The sequence below is a fragment of the Coenobita brevimanus genome, chromosome 69 (genome assembly GCF_032717465.1).
Source record: "Coenobita brevimanus isolate Jiangsu-jjx chromosome 69, ASM3271746v2, whole genome shotgun sequence".
Classification (NCBI taxonomy): domain Eukaryota; kingdom Metazoa; phylum Arthropoda; class Malacostraca; order Decapoda; family Coenobitidae; genus Coenobita; species Coenobita brevimanus.
In genome coordinates this window covers 1,910,219-1,927,782 of record NC_137022.1, presented here as the reverse complement: position 1 = coordinate 1,927,782, position 17,564 = coordinate 1,910,219, and the positions used below count along the sequence as shown (strand labels likewise).

The 17,564-nt window shown below is 44.6% G+C and overlaps 1 protein-coding gene and 2 non-coding genes across 3 annotated transcripts in view; all 3 read left to right on the top strand.

The window, feature by feature from the left end:
- The first annotated feature begins 1,339 nt into the window (after nucleotides 1–1,339).
- TRNAA-UGC (transfer RNA alanine (anticodon UGC)) lies at nucleotides 1,340–1,411 on the top strand. The gene has a single exon. It is a non-coding gene; the product is annotated as a tRNA-Ala (tRNA).
- A 9-nt stretch (nucleotides 1,412–1,420) lies between these two features.
- On the top strand, nucleotides 1,421–1,493 carry TRNAA-AGC (transfer RNA alanine (anticodon AGC)). Its single transcript has one exon. It is a non-coding gene; the product is annotated as a tRNA-Ala (tRNA).
- Nucleotides 1,494–3,615: 2,122 nt separating this feature from the next.
- LOC145406029 (uncharacterized) overlaps nucleotides 3,616–17,564 on the top strand; it is a 32,467-nt gene continuing 18,518 nt past the window's right edge. Inside the window, exons 1-6 of the mRNA XM_080277216.1 lie at nucleotides 3,616–3,672; nucleotides 6,268–6,405; nucleotides 9,583–9,798; nucleotides 11,168–11,290; nucleotides 16,102–16,246; nucleotides 17,399–17,501. Coding sequence (XP_080133342.1) covers nucleotides 3,616–3,672; nucleotides 6,268–6,405; nucleotides 9,583–9,798; nucleotides 11,168–11,290; nucleotides 16,102–16,246; nucleotides 17,399–17,501 — 782 coding nt within the window. The remainder of the gene's footprint in view (nucleotides 3,673–6,267; nucleotides 6,406–9,582; nucleotides 9,799–11,167; nucleotides 11,291–16,101; nucleotides 16,247–17,398; nucleotides 17,502–17,564) is intronic.

The window sequence follows — 17,564 nt, the reverse complement described above, 5'->3', positions numbered from 1 at the left end:
AGGTTGTCTTCCAGAAGGCAATGACAGTGGGACATTTTTCTTTATCAAAAACGTCCTTGGACAGTTTTACGGTGTTCTAGTTATTATTACTACTACTACTACTACTACTACTGCTACTACTCTTTATTATTGTTATTATTGTTGCTATTATTACTACTACTAGTACTACTGCTTTGTTATTATTACTATTACTATTATATTATTATCATTATTATTAATATCATTATTACTATATTATTATTATTATTATTGTTATCATTATTATCATTATTACTATATTATTATTATAGTTATTATTATTATCATTATTACTATATTATTATTATTATTATTATTACATTATTATTATTATTGTTATTATTTTATTATTATTATTATTACTGTATTATCACATTATTATTATTATTATTATTATTACAAGTCCGTTGGTCGTAGGAAAGATGAGTAAAATCTGATTAAACAAAATTCGAATAACCAAACAGTACCCTAGCCCACTGTGGGATCGAACTTGCGTCCCTTCAGGTAGCAGACCATTCCCCTAACCACTAGACCAACACGAAAATACCTGAAATAATATCAATCACCAATATTTCAGGTTTACTCCCGTTTTTTCTAGTTTCTTCATTGTTAATATTATCACCCTCAAAATCCATTCACTCCTCATATTTATTTTTATTTTTATTATTATTATTATTATTATTAATAATATTATTATTGCCACCACCAGACGATTTTATAAGACTTTAAGAAGACATGAGCAAGTGTAGGATTTAGAATTAGCTTTATCTCCCTTCCCTGCTAGATTTGTGCTGAATAAAATCGTCTGGTTGTAGGAGGCGGGAAATTCAAACTGACTTGGCAGGGTGGAGCGGTTAGGCGAGGGAATAACGGAACTCCAAACCAGTCCAGGAGGAGGTGTGCTTAAATTGTGTGTGTGTGTGTGTGTGTGTGAACCAGTCCAGGAGTTGTGTTTACATTGTGTACTGACTCAAGAAGAATAGATGTGTGTGTGTGTGTGTGTGTGTGTGTGTGTGTGATCCATTATGACAAGTGGTTTGGAGGGAGACAGGATAGAGCTTGAATTATTTAAATTTCGGGCTACACAAAGCTCAACTCTCTCTCTCTGACGTTTGTGTACGTCTTGCTTACCGTATCCGTGCATTAGCCATCTTTCGCCTTGCCTATGTCTTGCGTGTTGTATATACTGCACTTTACTGCATCTTTAATAGCAGTCAAACTTGCATCAGTAATATACAAGAGAACTACTGTGATGTTCAGAATAAATCGCTAAAGTAAAGGCGTTGCGAAATTTACCAGGCCGAGTGGATAGAGTGTACAAGGGGGTGTAGCTCAGTGGTAGAGCGTTCGCTTTGCATGTGAAAGGCCCCGGGTTCGATCCCCGGCACCTCCACGACCTGTTGGGGATGTAGCTCAAATGGTAGAGCGCTCGCTTAGCATGCGAGAGGTACGGGGATCGATGCCCCGCATCTCCAAAAACATGTCACTTTTTTTGGGTTGGTGAGCGCGCACCATCCACTCATTCGATGTAGTGCTGCCTGTGGGTGACAAGATACCCCGCATTTCCAAACAAGGGTCACATTTTTATGGAGTAGGTTAGCGCGCATTATCCACTCATTCGATGGAGTGCTGCCTTTGGGTGGCCACACTGAGTGACAATCCCAGTGGTTTTCTGTGACCCAGGCAGTAATTTACAGCGTTGGGTGGTCATCATAGCAGTCCCCTTTAAATTGTATAATATTATATGGTGGTGGCGTAGATATATAAGTAAATAAATAATCGTGTTTAAATCCACTGGGGATGCGTAATATTAGCGATTCGTAGTAATTAATATTATCCACTGCACGAGTTATCCTTAATCCATTCAGTCCGGTGACATTTACTGTATATATTTATTTTTATTATGCTCATTTAATATTTATTTATTCCTGCTACTTTTCAGCTCACTGGTAGGAAGAAAAGGCTGTGAAAGGGTCATTGGGGACTTTTAAACTGTAACAACGTAATGGCTTCTCAACTGTTAACAAAATCCGCACGAGGGAGTAAAAAATAAACTAAAAATGGTGTTGACGAAAAATATAATCTTTGTTAGTTGTCGATGAAAGAAAATAGCCAAGTCTCCGTTTTCTGTATAGCCATTCTTTACTCCAGGCTGCCAGGGCGTCGGCGCGGGGGTTGCCATGGCGACCAGTTGTTTACAAATAAAGTGGATTTGTAGCTTGAGTGGCTGAGTTGGTTGTACGGGCAAGGGAGTTGAGTTATTTTGGATATGCCATGAAAACAGAAATGTAAGAAAAAAGAAACTGAATTCTGGCCCAAATTTTCTTGAGTAATGAGAGCAAGTACTTCTTTGAACTTTAGAGGTGGTGATGAGTCGAGTGAAGAGATGAATTGTATAAGAAAAACGACAGGATAACTGACTGGCAATAGAAGATGATTGCAGACAATTGTCCATCCTGATGCGAAAATATGCCTGTGTCACGCACGAATGTGGCTGATCTGAAAATTTAAAACAAAAAGTCCTGTCTCCTTTACTTCGCCAAAAGATTGCATGATTGTGGTGAGAAGGGACTTGAATTCGGTCCAATGTAGGCATACGCTCTCTCCACCTTAACATGGTCTAAAATTGCCATCTCCATCTAGACTCTGGAGAGATTTATGCTAGAATATGGTGTTATTCACGAGGGAAAAAAAAATGTATTTGAATATTGTGTAATTGTGTCAGTGAGCTACGGGAAATAAGCTGCAAAGGAACGAAAGTCTGCCAGGTTAGGGTGAACGAACTGTAGTGTCAGAAATCATCGTACATATCAGACTTATTGAGAAAAAAAATGTAGTGCATGATAGATAGTAATAACGAATTGTAATACATTTGTTTGAAACAGGGGCACGTGAAAATTCAAACTACTAGAAAGTTTTGAATAATGGGGCGTCAGTGGCAGATGCAGTGAAGATGGAGATTCAAACAAAACTGGTGAAGAAAGTGAAAAGGGCTGTTATATAAACTGAACCGTTGTATAAAGTGAATGAACTGCTATTTAAAGTGAATGAATGGTTATATAAAATGAATGAACCGGTATATAAAGTGAGTGAGCGTTGTATAATGTGAGTTAACGTTACTTGACGTGAATGAACCGTTATTTCAAACAGGGTTCCGCAAACAACCGCACAAATTCAATGCCAGCGGACGAGTTGTGATTGCAATGATATATAATGCTTCCTACCAGTTCGGTAACCTCTTTCTTGCATGAATAAGGCGGATATTTGAAGTAAGGATAATGGATTTACTAAAGGAGTGCGAGAAGCTATGAGAGTGTGAGGGACGAGGGATGTAACGTGAAAGTGTGCAGTAGATGATATATGAAAAAACCCTGTGGTGTAAAATATGAGAGGGATAAGCAAATTAAAAGAGAAATTGTGAAAAATATGAGAGATACGCAAAGAAAATGTGAGAATCAAAGCCTGAGTTAACGAAAAGTCAAGTGGTAGAAAGAAAATGCGAATGTTGTGTGTCTTTGCGAGGGCTGAGGATGGGCGGTGAGTGAGTGAGGGCTTGTGAGGAGTGAGTGACAGGCGGGAAGAAAGGAGGTGATCGCCATGCCTCAGACAGCTAAAAAAGCCCTGAAAGTCACTGCGGAAATTGACATCCATGCGGTAAGGCCAAAGTTATTGTTGTAGTTATGGTCACTTGTTTCGCCCATAACGATTTGAATACATGAAGCACTACAGGGATGTCGGTAAATTTTTAGAAGTAACCAACGTTTTCTTTTATTATTTTTTTTATGGTTTCCAATGCAAAATACTGTGCTTTAATTAGTTTTGACCCTCATTTTTGGGGGAAAATCCCCCTTTTGGAATTTTGAGTAAGATTTCCAAAAGTGGGTTTATCCCCCAAAATCAAGATCAAGATTAATTAAAAATACACTATTTTGCATTAAACTAACCTAACCTAACCTAACCTAGGCCTGATCTAGAGCCTGACATAGACCAAATGCACACGCCTGCACCAGCCAATATGGCGCAACATTCATCCGCTACTGAGCGACAGCCTAACCTAAGTCACTATATGACTATCCCTACAAAATTTGCTCCCCCAACTCAAACTAGGCTTAAAAGGTAAGTCTTAGTTAGAATAGTTCAGGGACGTAATATAACGAAAATTGGTAACGTTGGTTACTTCTAAAGTTATACCGGGATGTCGTGTTTACTTCTTCCCTGTTGACACACACACACACACACACACACATAGATAGATAGATAAATAGATAAAGAAAGATAGATAGATAGATATACGAGTATATTCCTGTATATATCCTATCGCTAACCATCTGCACATCGTTAATTATAGACGTACTTCACATACACCTGTCAGAGAGCGTCAGCCTCTTGACTGTTTAGTTAAAAAGAGTGTGCCACGGCCTGTCAAGTAGTTCTCCTTATATACTTATCCAGCCATCCCAGTTCCGTCAGTTCCCTTGCCTCCTCAGTTTCCGTACCTTTCCTTCTCACAGATTTGCCCTGTCAGCCCAGCTTTTTATATCCCTGCCACGCTTCCTTCCACCTTGAAACTTAACATTTTCACGTTTCAGCGCTCTTTCTTCATTCATCCTGTTCATATGATGCTGCCATTTCATACCTCTCCTTCTCACAGATTTGCCATATCAACTTATCTTTTTATGTGCCTACCACGCTTCCCTCCACCTTAAAACTTACTCTCATTTTCACGTTTCACCGCTCTTTCTTCATTCATCCTCTCCATGATCTCCAGTCTTTCAGACGCAATGTGTCCAGGCATCTCGAAATGATCGGATCTTGAATTTGGCTCTCGTGTTTTTTTTCTTTTTCCTTGAAAGTAACAGTTGGGGGGCTCCTGGCCTTTGGTTCTTTCTTCCAAGCATAAAAAAATGTGATTATGTCATGTAAGCACACACTCTTGTCTATCGTATCATCAAAACAGACGTCTCTACTCCACACACCTCACGAATCTCCTTTTACTTATCCTATTGTATCCATTCTACTCACTCCACATACATTCCTCATTCATCATCTTTTCCACTGCCCTTACTCTTGACTTTCCACACATAACAGAGACTCACACCCATATGTTAATGCCACACACACGTTCATGCAGTCGTTATGCAGTTTCCATCACCCTGTTTCCTATCCATTCTACTCAGTCCACATACATTCCTCAGTGATAATCATTTCCACTGCTCACACTCTTGACTTTCCACACGTCATACCTGAGACTCACACCCATATATTCATGCCACACACGTTCATGCAGCCGTCATGCAGTCTTCATTCTTTTGCCTTGGTTTCGTATCCAGACCTTCATAACATCATCCACCTTCTTTCCTTGTTCTCTATACCCTTCACTTCCTCTGTACATTTACCTCTTTTCTATACAGCATCTACCTGTTTATCTATTGCAAGACGCCTTAATCCCGTAAGGGGTGGCCACAAACAAAGCGCCTCCATGTCACCCTGTCCCCCGCCATTTCACTGCCCTGCTCCCAGCTCACACCCCCCTCTCTCATATACCTTTCCACACCATCCCTTCATCTCATCCTTGGCCTTCCCCTCCCTCTCTCCCCCTCCATCTCACTCACATACACTCTCCTCGTCAGTCTCTCGCTCTCCATCCTCTCTACATGGCCAAACCACCTCAGTGTGTTTCTCCTAACGCTTCCTATCACATCCACATCCACACCACAACGCTCCTTCACTTCCTCATTTGTCAGTCTGTCTCTCCATGTAACTCCACATACACCTCACTCACGTACACTCTCCTCGTCAGTCTCTCACTCTCCATCCTCTCCACATGGACAAACCACCTCAGTGTGTTTCTCCTAACGCTTCCAATCACATCCACATCCACACCACAACGCTCCTTCACTTCCTCATTTGTCAGTCTGTCTCTCCAATTAACTCCACATACACCTCACTCACATACACTCTCCTCGTCAGTCTCTCACTCTCCATCCTCTCCACATGGCCAAACCACCTCAGTGTGTTTCTCCTAACGCTTCCTATCACATCCACATCCACACCACAACGCTCCTTCACTTCCTCATTTGTCAGTCTGTCTCTCCATGTAACTCCACATGCACCTCACTCACATACACTCTCCTCGTCAGTCTCTCACTCTCCATCCTCTCCACATGGCCAGACCACCTCAGTGTGTTTCTCCTAACGCTTCCTATCACATCCACAGCGAACCTAATGTTAATATTTACGCCTCCCCAGGTGTCGTGTCCGGGGGTGTGGCTGCCTGGCCGTGGTCGCTGCTCCCTCTCAGTGTGTCTCTTGGGATTCCACACCAGAACCAACAAACTGCCGCCTGTCTTCCCCCTGCTGTACCACGAGAAGTTCAAGTTTGAGAGGGTTTGTATGCTATCTCTCGATCTATCTACTGCCAGACGCCTTAATCCCATACGGGGTGGCCACAAACAAATCGCCTCCATGTCGCTCTGTCCCCCGCCATATCACTGCCTTGCTCCCAGCTCACACCCCCCTCTCTCATATACCTCTTCACTCCATCCCTCCATCTCATCCTTGGCCTAATATGGATTTATCTGTGGTTGTGGTGGTGTGGTTGTTGTTGTGGTGTGGTTGTGATGGTGGTGGTGGTGGTGTAGTTGGTCTTTTCATTCCTATTCCACGAGAAGTTCAAGTTTGAGAGGGTTAGTACGCTGCTTTGGTAATTCTGCTGCTGTGGCTTTAATTGTGGTTGTGGTGGTGTGGTGTGGTGGTGTGGTTGTTCTTCCCACTCCTGTACCACGAGAAGTTCAAGGTTGAGAGGGTTCGTATGCTGCCCTTGTAATTCTGCTGTTGTGGCTTTATTTGTGGTTGTGGTGGTGTGGTGTGGTGTGGTGTCACTGGTGTGGTTGTTGTGAGATATGCGTAGGACACCGAGGCTAGGCTGTGGTGAGAGGCAGACCAACGCACTTAGTGGCATTATTATCTATCTATCTATAGCCAGACGCCATAATCCCGTAAGGGGTGGCCATTTGACTTCGAGTTATTTGTTTTACGGGGAGGGGCACTAACCCTCCACCAACCCACTTGTTGACACGTAGGGAACACGTATGGTTTGGTTAAATGGTTACCACCCAGCGTTGTAAATGGTTTCTTGGCATACAGGAAACCATTTGGCTTGTCACTCAATGTAAAGCCACCTGTAAAGGAAAGAAAGGCAATAAGAAGTGACAGGAAAGATGGGAGAAATAGGAAGAGAGGAGGGAAGGCACAGAAAAAGAATGATAAAGGCTAAGGAAGAAGTAGGCAGCACTACATCAAGTGAGTGGATGATGGTCGCCACCACCTACCAGTAGTGGCATTACTTGTTCAAAAATCTCCATTGAACATTTTATTATTACTTGATATTGAACAGGGACGGTTTGTTATGTTTTTTTATCTGGCTACTTCCAAATTATTTTACTAGATTTATTAATTATCTTTATTAGAAGGCTGTGACGCATCGTGGAGAGAGAGAGAGAGAGAGAGAGAGATGCTGTGTGGTTTTGCTCTCCTGTTTACATATGTGGGTGAGTGTTTGTAGTCATGGTAAATCTTCACTACCGGTATATTTCTGCCAACACCAGGCCAGTGTAGTGTGCAGGGGAGTGCTAGTTTTCACACCGTAGAGTTTAAACCAGTCTCATTACGGTGACGTGTGTGTAGCGGTAGTGGTGACCGAAGTAGTGATGATGGTGGTGGTGATGGTAGTGAGGATGGCAGTGATGATGGTAATGGTGATGGTAGTGATGATGGTAGTGGTGATTGCAGTGATGATGGCAGTGGTGATATTGGTGATGGTAGTGATGATGATGATGCTAGTGGTGATAGTGGTGGTAATCAATAGGTCACGCAGGCACCCTCTCTGTTATATACACGCACACACGCATGTCTAGTACACACACACACACACACACACACACACACACACACACACACACACACACACACACACACACACACACACACACAGCGACGGATCCAGAGGGAGTTTCAGCCTGTCCCCCAGCTGACCCTTTTTCCAAGATAAAACTATGAATAAGTGTATCTGTGAATATCGCCCATCAGGGAGTAAGAAGAGCTATGGGGAGGAGGGTAAAATAATGATGAATAGTAAGGAGAGGAATATTAATTAATACCTGATGTTTGGAATTCAGATTTTTTTTTTTATGGGAGGAAGAAGGAACCAAAGGCCAGGACCCCGCAAATTACAGTTCCTTCCAAGAAAAAAACAAAAACAATACAAAAGAGAGCCAAATTCAAGATCCGTTCATTTCGAGATGCCTGGACACGCTGCGTTTGAAAGACTTGAGATCATAGGAAGTAGGAAATACAAACAGAATGAGACAGTTCCAGAGTTGACCTATTGCATAAATGAAGGACTGGGAGTAACGGTTAACTCTTGCATTAGAGAGTTGGACAGAAAAGGGAGGAGAGTTTGTTGCTAGACGGATGCTCTGTTAATTACTGATAGTGCATGGAATGTTTGCAGAATGGTTCAGGGTTTTGTCTGTTGGAGGTAGGTGTAAGAGTATTATGTATATATAGATAAAACACTGGCTGTTGAGAGAAGGAAACTTGCAGTGTAATGTGTTGGTGCTGGAAAGAGTGAAAATGGTGGCAGACTGTGTACTTTCTTTTCTTCTTCGTCTTTCCTAACCTGTATCGTTCTAGCCGTTCATCCTTTCCTTCCCAGCGGACCTTCCTGAGTGTGCATAACCCTGGAGTGCTGGAATGCATACTGGAAGCTGAGGTGATGGAACAATAACTTTACTTTCTTCCAACCGATATATTTAGTTGTACATCTTTCTAGACCTATTTACATATATATACAACTCTTTCTTCTTTCATCCAGACTACATAAACTTAACCATCCTTCTTCTTTCCAGACCTTTGTGGGTGGGTGTATCCATTGATGTGCTAGAACGCATGCTGGAAACTAAGACGGGTGTATCTGGAACTTTACCTCTTTCCAGTCAACATTCGTAAAACTAAAACTTCCTCCACTCAGACCTGCAGAAATGTATAATCCTCGTTCCCTCTTCGTCTTTCTCTCCTTTCCAGCCTGTATATTAACCTTTCGTTTTCTTCCTTCTGGTTGCAAAGACAGGTGTATCTGGAACTCTGCCTCTTTCCAGTCGATGTCCATAAAACTAAAACTTCATTCACACAGACCTGCAGACATTTAGAATCCTCTTTTCCTCTCGTTTTTTTCTCTCCTTTCCAGCCTGTATATTAACACTTCTTTTTCTTCCTTCTGGTTGATAGCGTTACATCCAGCCGTCCTTCCTGCTGACGTTCGTGGGTGTATAATCCTCTTTTCCTCATGTTCTTTCCATTTTTTTCCATGTGCATGATATTAACCTTTCGTTTTCTTCCATCTGGTTGGTAGCGTATCCATAAAACTAGAACTTCCTCCACTCAGACCTGCAGAAATGTATAATCCTCTTTTCCTCTTGTTCTTATTTTTCCGTCTGCATGATATTAACCTTTCGTTCTGTTCCTTCTGGTTGATAGCAATACATCCGTCCTTCCTTCCTGCAGACGTTCGTGGGTGTGCGTAACCTGGGCGTACTGGAGCGGGTACTTGAAGCCGAGACTGTGTACCTGGAGCTGGTGCAGGAGGAGCCATCAGGGGAGACGGTGCTGGCTGTGTTTGAGTCATCTGTGAGGGACCTGCTCTTCCCCAGGCCCGCTGAGAGGCTGTCCTACTCCGGGGTGGACCTTGACCTGCTTATGGAACCCACCAGGGACTTCCCCGTGAGTGTGGTGTGCTGTCTGTTGCGACCGAGTTAGTGTGTTGGCATTGGTTGCGGAAAGTCTTGCCAGATCCGTATAAAAACGTCTAGGTTGACAAGAGTAAAACAAAAACCTCTTCGTAGTGAGTTTACTGGCTTTAGACTCGAATGTAACTGTAAATTAACTCCTTCTCTGCAGTGGCGTCATTTTTGTAATTCTTGCGGTCACTTATTTTTCACTGTGTGGCATCACTTTTTCCAGATAACGGCTTTTGCATGTAGGAGATCGGTGTTTGTTACTTACGAGAAGCCGGGCAGGTTACTTATACATTTACTCGACCGCTCATGCTCCTTTGATTGTAACTGTGAACATTCAAATTCCAACTTTTGATGAACTGAAGTTAACTCTCCAATGGTCGCATTATGTATGAGATTTTATTTCAGCTAATACAAGTTGATTTTAAATGAGAGTGGGTGCAGGAGTCAAATGTTAATATTGCTACCGCTGTTTCATGGTCGGGACAACTCTGGTATCGTATTCCAGGTGATGCCATAAGGTTATATAAATTTTTTGCTGAGAGGGACTGTAGAAGCCAGAGAGTGTTAATACTGAGTGACATGTGGGCTTGTGTTACGTGTTAATAGTGTGTCAGGCTTGTGTTACGTGATAAAGGCTTGGGTTACGTGTTAATAGTGTGTCAGGCTTGTGTTACGTGATAAAGGCTTGGGTTACGTGTTAATAGTGTGTCAGGCTTGTGTTACGTGATAAAGGCTTGGGTTACGTGTTAATAGTGTGTCAGGCTTGTGTTACGTGATAAAGGCTTGGGTTACGTGTTAATAGTGTGTCAGGCTTGGGTTACGTGATAAAGGCTTGGGTTACGTGTTAATCGCAGTGTGTCAGGCTTGTGTTAATTGCAGTGTCAGGCTTGTGTTAATTGCAGTGTGTCAGGCTTGTGTTAATTGCAGTGTGTCAGGCTTGTGTTACGTGTTAATTGCAGTGCGTGAGGCTACGTGGTATTCACAGTGTGTCAGGCTTGTGGTACGTGTTAATTGCAGTGTGTCAGGCTTGTGTTACGTGATAAAGGCTTGGGTTACGTGTTAATAGTGTGTCAGGCTTGTGTTACGTGATAAAGGCTTGGGTTACGTGTTAATAGTGTGTCAGGCTTGTGTTACGTGATAAAGGCTTGGGTTACGTGTTAATCGCAGTGTGTCAGGCTTGTGTTAATTGCAGTGTGTCAGGCTTGTGTTACGTGTTAATTGCAGTGTGTCAGGCTTGTGTTACGTGTTAATCGCAGTGTGTTAGGCTACGTGGTATTCGCAGTGTATCAGGCTTGTGTTAATCGCAGTGTGTGTGGCTTGTGTCTCGTGTTATCTCGTGTTATCTCCTTCAGGGCATTATCTCGCCAAAAATCGAGGTTTCAACGAGAACCAGCGTGAGTGAAACCAGGACCCCGCTACACCACTGCTCCCAGGACAACGTCAGCTTCGGCCACGCACACAACAAGACCACCAAGGTGAGGGAGAGAGAGAGAGAGAATAAAAAACCATGGTAAAAAACTGAGGATGGGAGAGAGAGAGAGAGAGAGAGATGAATATTTACAGTGGGAGAGACAGTAAGGAAAAGCGGTATGAGAGAGAGAGAGAGAGAGATGAATATTTACAGTGGGAGAGACAGTAAGGAAAAGCGGTATGAGAGAGAGAGAGAGAGAGATGAATATTTACAGTGGGAGAGACAGTAAGGAAAAGCGGTATGAGAGAGAGAGAGAGAGAGAGAGAGATGAATATTTACAGTGGGAGAGACAGTAAGGAAAAGCGGTATGAGAGAGAGAGAGAGAGAGAGAGGAATATTTACAGTGGGAGAGACAGTAAGGAAAAGCGGTATGAGAGAGAGAGAGAGAGATGAATATTTACGGTGGGAGAGACAGTAAGGAAAAGCGGTATGAGAGAGAGAGAGAGAGAGAGGAATATTTACAGTGGGAGAGACAGTAAGGAAAAGCGGTATGAGAGAGAGAGAGAGAGAGAGAGAGAGAGAGAGAGAGATGAATATTTACAGTGGGAGAGACAGTAAGGAAAAGCGGTATGAGAGAGAGAGAATTATTCTTATTTTTACTGAACAGGTGCTCGTCGCCAATCAGAACGTAACACAAGTATATTTAAGCACAGATGGTTAGGTCTGAGGTGAAGCCAGGATTCCAGGGGCTTGAATGATGAGTGGATGTGGTTCAACTATACTCAATTTTTTTTTATCAAGGCGAAGATTCACTTGACGGGTTGGTGATTATTGGCTGAATGCAACATTGCTTCATAATCTAGCATTATTAACTGACAATAAATATCTGAGGGGGAAATTTGGGTTAGTAAATATTTTTTGGACATGTTGCATTCAGCCAGTTATCATCAACCTGTCAAGTGCATCTTTGCCTCCATACAAAAAACAGGATATAGGCGTGCAGTTGGTAGCCCTCCCTCTGCACACATACGTTGTCCTTGTTTCTGTATCTTATCTCCACTACATTTTTTAGGAAAAGGTCAGGTCTGTATTTCCTCCTTCCTATGATCTCCAGTCTTTTAAACGCAGTGTGTCCAGGCATCTCGAAATGAACAGATCTTGAATTTGGCTCTCTCCTGTGTGTGTGTGTGTGTGTGTGTGTGTGTGTGTTTTCTTGGAACAGTTTGCGGGCTCCTGGCCTTTGGTTCCTTCTTCCTTGCATAAAAGGAAAAAGACAGAAGTCGTACAAGGAAAACAGTGTAAGCTTTGAATGTCTTCGTAATCAGTGAGTGGTGCCTCAGTTGCTGGCCAGCTGACTTATAGGTAGGTAGGTATAGAGAGAGAGAGAGAGAATATGAGCAGGGGTAGGTGTGTTGCATCTCAGTATGTGTATCAGTATCGGCTCATTTTAGGTGTACTGCAGGAGCGGACGTTCCCCTCAGAAGGCGAGTGATAGCCTGGATTAGCCTACCCTATGCTGGAGGAGTATGAGGATAAGGAAGAGGTGTCTGGAGATAGTGATGCATGTGAAAGTCAAATTGATGTACTGACTGACTGCGTGTGTGTTAGAATTTTATATACAGCATGTTATTGGTTGTGGTGTGGATGTGGATGTGATAGGAAGCGTTAGGAGAAACACACTGAGGTGGTTTGGCCACGTGGAGAGGATGGAGGGTCAGAGACTGACGAGGAGAGCGTGTGTGAGTGAGGTGCATGTGGAGTTACATGGAGAGACAGACTGACAAATGAGGAAGTGAAGGAGCGTTGTTGTGTGGATGTGGATGTGATAGGAAGCGTTAGGAGAAACACACTGAGGTGGTTTGGCCATGTGGAGAGGATGGAGGGTCAGAGACTGACGAGGAGAGCGTGTGTGAGTGAGGTGCATGTGGAGTTACATGGAGAGACAGACTGACAAATGAGGAAGTGAAGGAGCGTTGTTGTGTGGATGTGGATGTGATGGGAAGCGTTAGGAGAAACACACTGAGGTGGTTTGGCCACGTGGAGAGGATGGAGGGTCAGAGACTGACGAGGAGAGCGTGTGTGAGTGAGGTGCATGTGGAGTTACATGGAGAGACAGACTGACAAATGAGGAAGTGAAGGAGCGTTGTTGTGTGGATGTGGATGTGATAGGAAGCGTTAGGAGAAACACACTGAGGTGGTTTGGCCACGTGGAGAGGATGGAGGGTCAGAGACTGACGAGGAGAGCGTGTGTGAGTGAGGTGCATGTGGAGTTACATGGAGAGACAGACTGACAAATGAGGAAGTGAAGGAGCGTTGTTGTGTGGATGTGGATGTGATAGGAAGCGTTAGGAGAAACACACTGAGGTGGTTTGGCCACGTGGAGAGGATGGAGGGTCAGAGACTGACGAGGAGAGCGTGTGTGAGTGAGGTGCATGTGGAGTTACATGGAGAGACAGACTGACAAATGAGGAAGTGAAGGAGCGTTGTTGTGTGGATGTGGATGTGATAGGAAGCGTTAGGAGAAACACACTGAGGTGGTTTGGCCACGTGGAGAGGATGGAGGGTCAGAGACTGACGAGGAGAGCGTGTGTGAGTGAGGTGCATGTGGAGTTACATGGAGAGACAGACTGACAAATGAGGAAGTGAAGGAGCGTTGTTGTGTGGATGTGGATGTGATAGGAAGCGTTAGGAGAAACACACTGAGGTGGTTTGGCCACGTGGAGAGGATGGAGGGTCAGAGACTGACGAGGAGAGCGTGTGTGAGTGAGGTGCATGTGGAGTTACATGGAGAGACAGACTGACAAATGAGGAAGTGAAGGAGCGTTGTTGTGTGGATGTGGATGTGATAGGAAGCGTTAGGAGAAACACACTGAGGTGGTTTGGCCACGTGGAGAGGATGGAGGGTCAGAGACTGACGAGGAGAGCGTGTGTGAGTGAGGTGCATGTGGAGTTACATGGAGAGACAGACTGACAAATGAGGAAGTGAAGGAGCGTTGTTGTGTGGATGTGGATGTGATAGGAAGCGTTAGGAGAAACACACTGAGGTGGTTTGGCCACGTGGAGAGGATGGAGGGTCAGAGACTGACGAGGAGAGCGTGTGTGAGTGAGGTGCATGTGGAGTTACATGGAGAGACAGACTGACAAATGAGGAAGTGAAGGAGCGTTGTTGTGTGGATGTGGATGTGATAGGAAGCGTTAGGAGAAACACACTGAGGTGGTTTGGCCACGTGGAGAGGATGGAGGGTCAGAGACTGACGAGGAGAGCGTGTGTGAGTGAGGTGCATGTGGAGTTACATGGAGAGACAGACTGACAAATGAGGAAGTGAAGGAGCGTTGTTGTGTGGATGTGGATGTGATAGGAAGCGTTAGGAGAAACACACTGAGGTGGTTTGGCCACGTGGAGAGGATGGAGGGTCAGAGACTGACGAGGAGAGTGTATGTGAGTGAGGTGCATGTGGAGTTACATGGAGAGACAGACTGACAAATGAGGAAGTGAAGGAGCGTTGTTGTGTGGATGTGGATGTGATGGGAAGCGTTAGGAGAAACACACTGAGGTGGTTTGGCCACGTGGAGAGGATGGAGAGTGAGAGACTGACGAGGAGAGTGTATGTGAGTGAGGTGCATGTGGAGTTACATGGAGAGACAGACTGACAAATGAGGAAGTGAAGGAGCGTTGTTGTGTGGATGTGGATGTGATAGGAAGCGTTAGGAGAAACACACTGAGGTGGTTTGGCCACGTGGAGAGGATGGAGAGTGAGAGACTGACGAGGAGAGTGTATGTGAGTGAGGTGCATGTGGAGTTACATGGAGAGACAGACTGACAAATGAGGAAGTGAAGGAGCGTTGTGGTGTGGATGTGGATGTGATAGGAAGCGTTTGGAGAAACACACTGAGGTGGTTTGGCCATGTGGAGAGGATGGAGAGTGAGTGACTGACGTGGAGAGTGTATGTGAGTGAGGTGGAGGGGGAGAGAGGGAGGGGGAGGATGAGCTAGAGGGATGGAGTGGAGAGGTATATGAGAGAGGGAGGTGTGAGCTGGGAGCAGGGCAGTGAAATGCGGGGGACAGGGCGACATGGAGGCTGTTTGTTTGTGGCCAGCCCTTACGGGATGAAGGCGTCTGGCAATAGGAAGATAGATAATATGGTCAGGGACATCTCTCTTACCTTTACACTTTGTTGATGGGTGAGGGAACAGCAGATCGCCTCCATACATAATTATAATTCTCTATTGTAACTCATGTCCTGTGTAATACCTGATGGATCATGGGTGGTTTAGTTCATATTCATACTGGTTTTGGAATAAACGGAAAACTCATGTACCAAACACACACACACACACACACACACACACACACACACACACACACACACACACACACACACACACACACACACACACACACACACACACACACACACACACACACACACACACACACACACACACACACATACACACACACACACGCACACACAAGAATGAAATAAAAACGAATGAGTTTAAAATAATATCATAATGAAAAAATGCGTAACACCACAACAACTTAACCTACACTACAATGCCAGTCACAACACAAACACAGCATCAAATAGAATATGACCAGATAATAAGATATGACAATTTACGTAATAATAACTAAATGAAAACCAACACAGACCCCCCAAAAAAAAAAAAAATACCCCGGTGGACACAGACTCACGGCCGGATATGCAAAGGCTTCTGAGGTAAAGTCACATTGCAGTAACTTCCATAGACCTTGCAACGTCTTGATTGGCAGGCTGTCAGGGCTGGAGAGGTGGAGATTGATGCTGAGTAGGTGGCCAGACTGTGATGCTAGGGGCGTTGTAGTGACTGTTCTCTTCCCCCCCCCCCAGGCTGTATTCCGTAGCGGGTCTCCGGATGAGGGAAGGAAAGGAGAGAGTGGTGTGGGGGGCGGGAGCAGTGGACAAGAGGAGGACGCCCCGCCACCTCCCCCCACCACCACCACACACGCTCATGAAAACACAAGTCCCAGGAGAGGTGGGTCTCTCTCTCTCACACACACACACACACACACACACATAGGTGGGTCTTTCACATACAGATGGCTCTCTCTCTCTCTCTCTTTCTCTCTCTCTCTCTCTCTCTCTTTCTCTCTCTCTCTCTCTCTCTCTCTCTCTCTCTCTCTCACACACACACACACACACACACACACACACACACAGGTGGGTCTTTCACATACAGATGGGTCTCTCTCTCTCTCTCTCTCTCTCTCACACACACACACACACACACACACACACACACACACACACACAGGTGGGTCTTTCACATACAGATGGGTCTCTCTCTCTCTCTCTCTCTCTCTCACACACACACACACACACACACACACACACACACACACACACACACACACACACACACTTACCCTCCTCCCACACGCCCCAGAAAGTAAGCTTGTAAACACTATAATTCATTCACCAAGCCACCTTTTAATTCAGCTTGATGCATATACAGTAATAGGGTTCTGATGAAGGCCAAGCTTATTAATTTCCAAAGCTGTAGTTCTCCCTTCCACCTCAGCTTGTAATTCACCGCAGTTTATACACACTATATTTCTCCACCCACCCACCTTTTCCTGTGCCATTTCCCACACACACAGCTTATGATTAAAATGAAGCTTATTTTGCTTACACCTCCACCACCACAGCTTAGAATTTTGTGTAGTGGGTATCTCTGCCAAACCACCTCTTTCTGTACCACACTGACACAGATAATAGACTTGGGGCACAGAGTAAATGATGTCCAGGGGTCTTTCTTCCCTGCTGCCCCTCCCCTTCCAGTGTACCACAGATCTGTACATCATTGCAGGTTACCTCTCCCCTCCTACTTGTAATCCTGAAACTCTTGCTTTTGTACCTGTGCTGTACTTGTAACTCTTGTCCTTGTAACTTTAATTGTGGTACCTATATTTGTACTTGTGCCCTTTGTACCTACGCCTGTAATTCCTGTACCTGTAACCCTTGTACCCTGTTCCCCTTGTACCCACACCTGTTCCCCTTGTACCCACACCTGTTCCCCTTGTACCTGCACCTGTTCCCCTTGTACCCGCATCTGTTCCCCTTGTACCCACACCTTTTCCTCTTGTACCTGAACGACCCTGCACTTCTGCCTTCCCTCTCTCTCCAGGTGGTGGTACAAGGGACGAGGGGCCAAAACCGCGCTTTGTGTACCGCAGGCCAGACGATGACCTCCTCTCCCGCATCCCTGCCTCGCCCACACGAAACACCAGGTACGAAAAACTGGATCTCCATTTCTCCCGTAACAAAACTCTGGGTGCGACTTAATCCCTGAA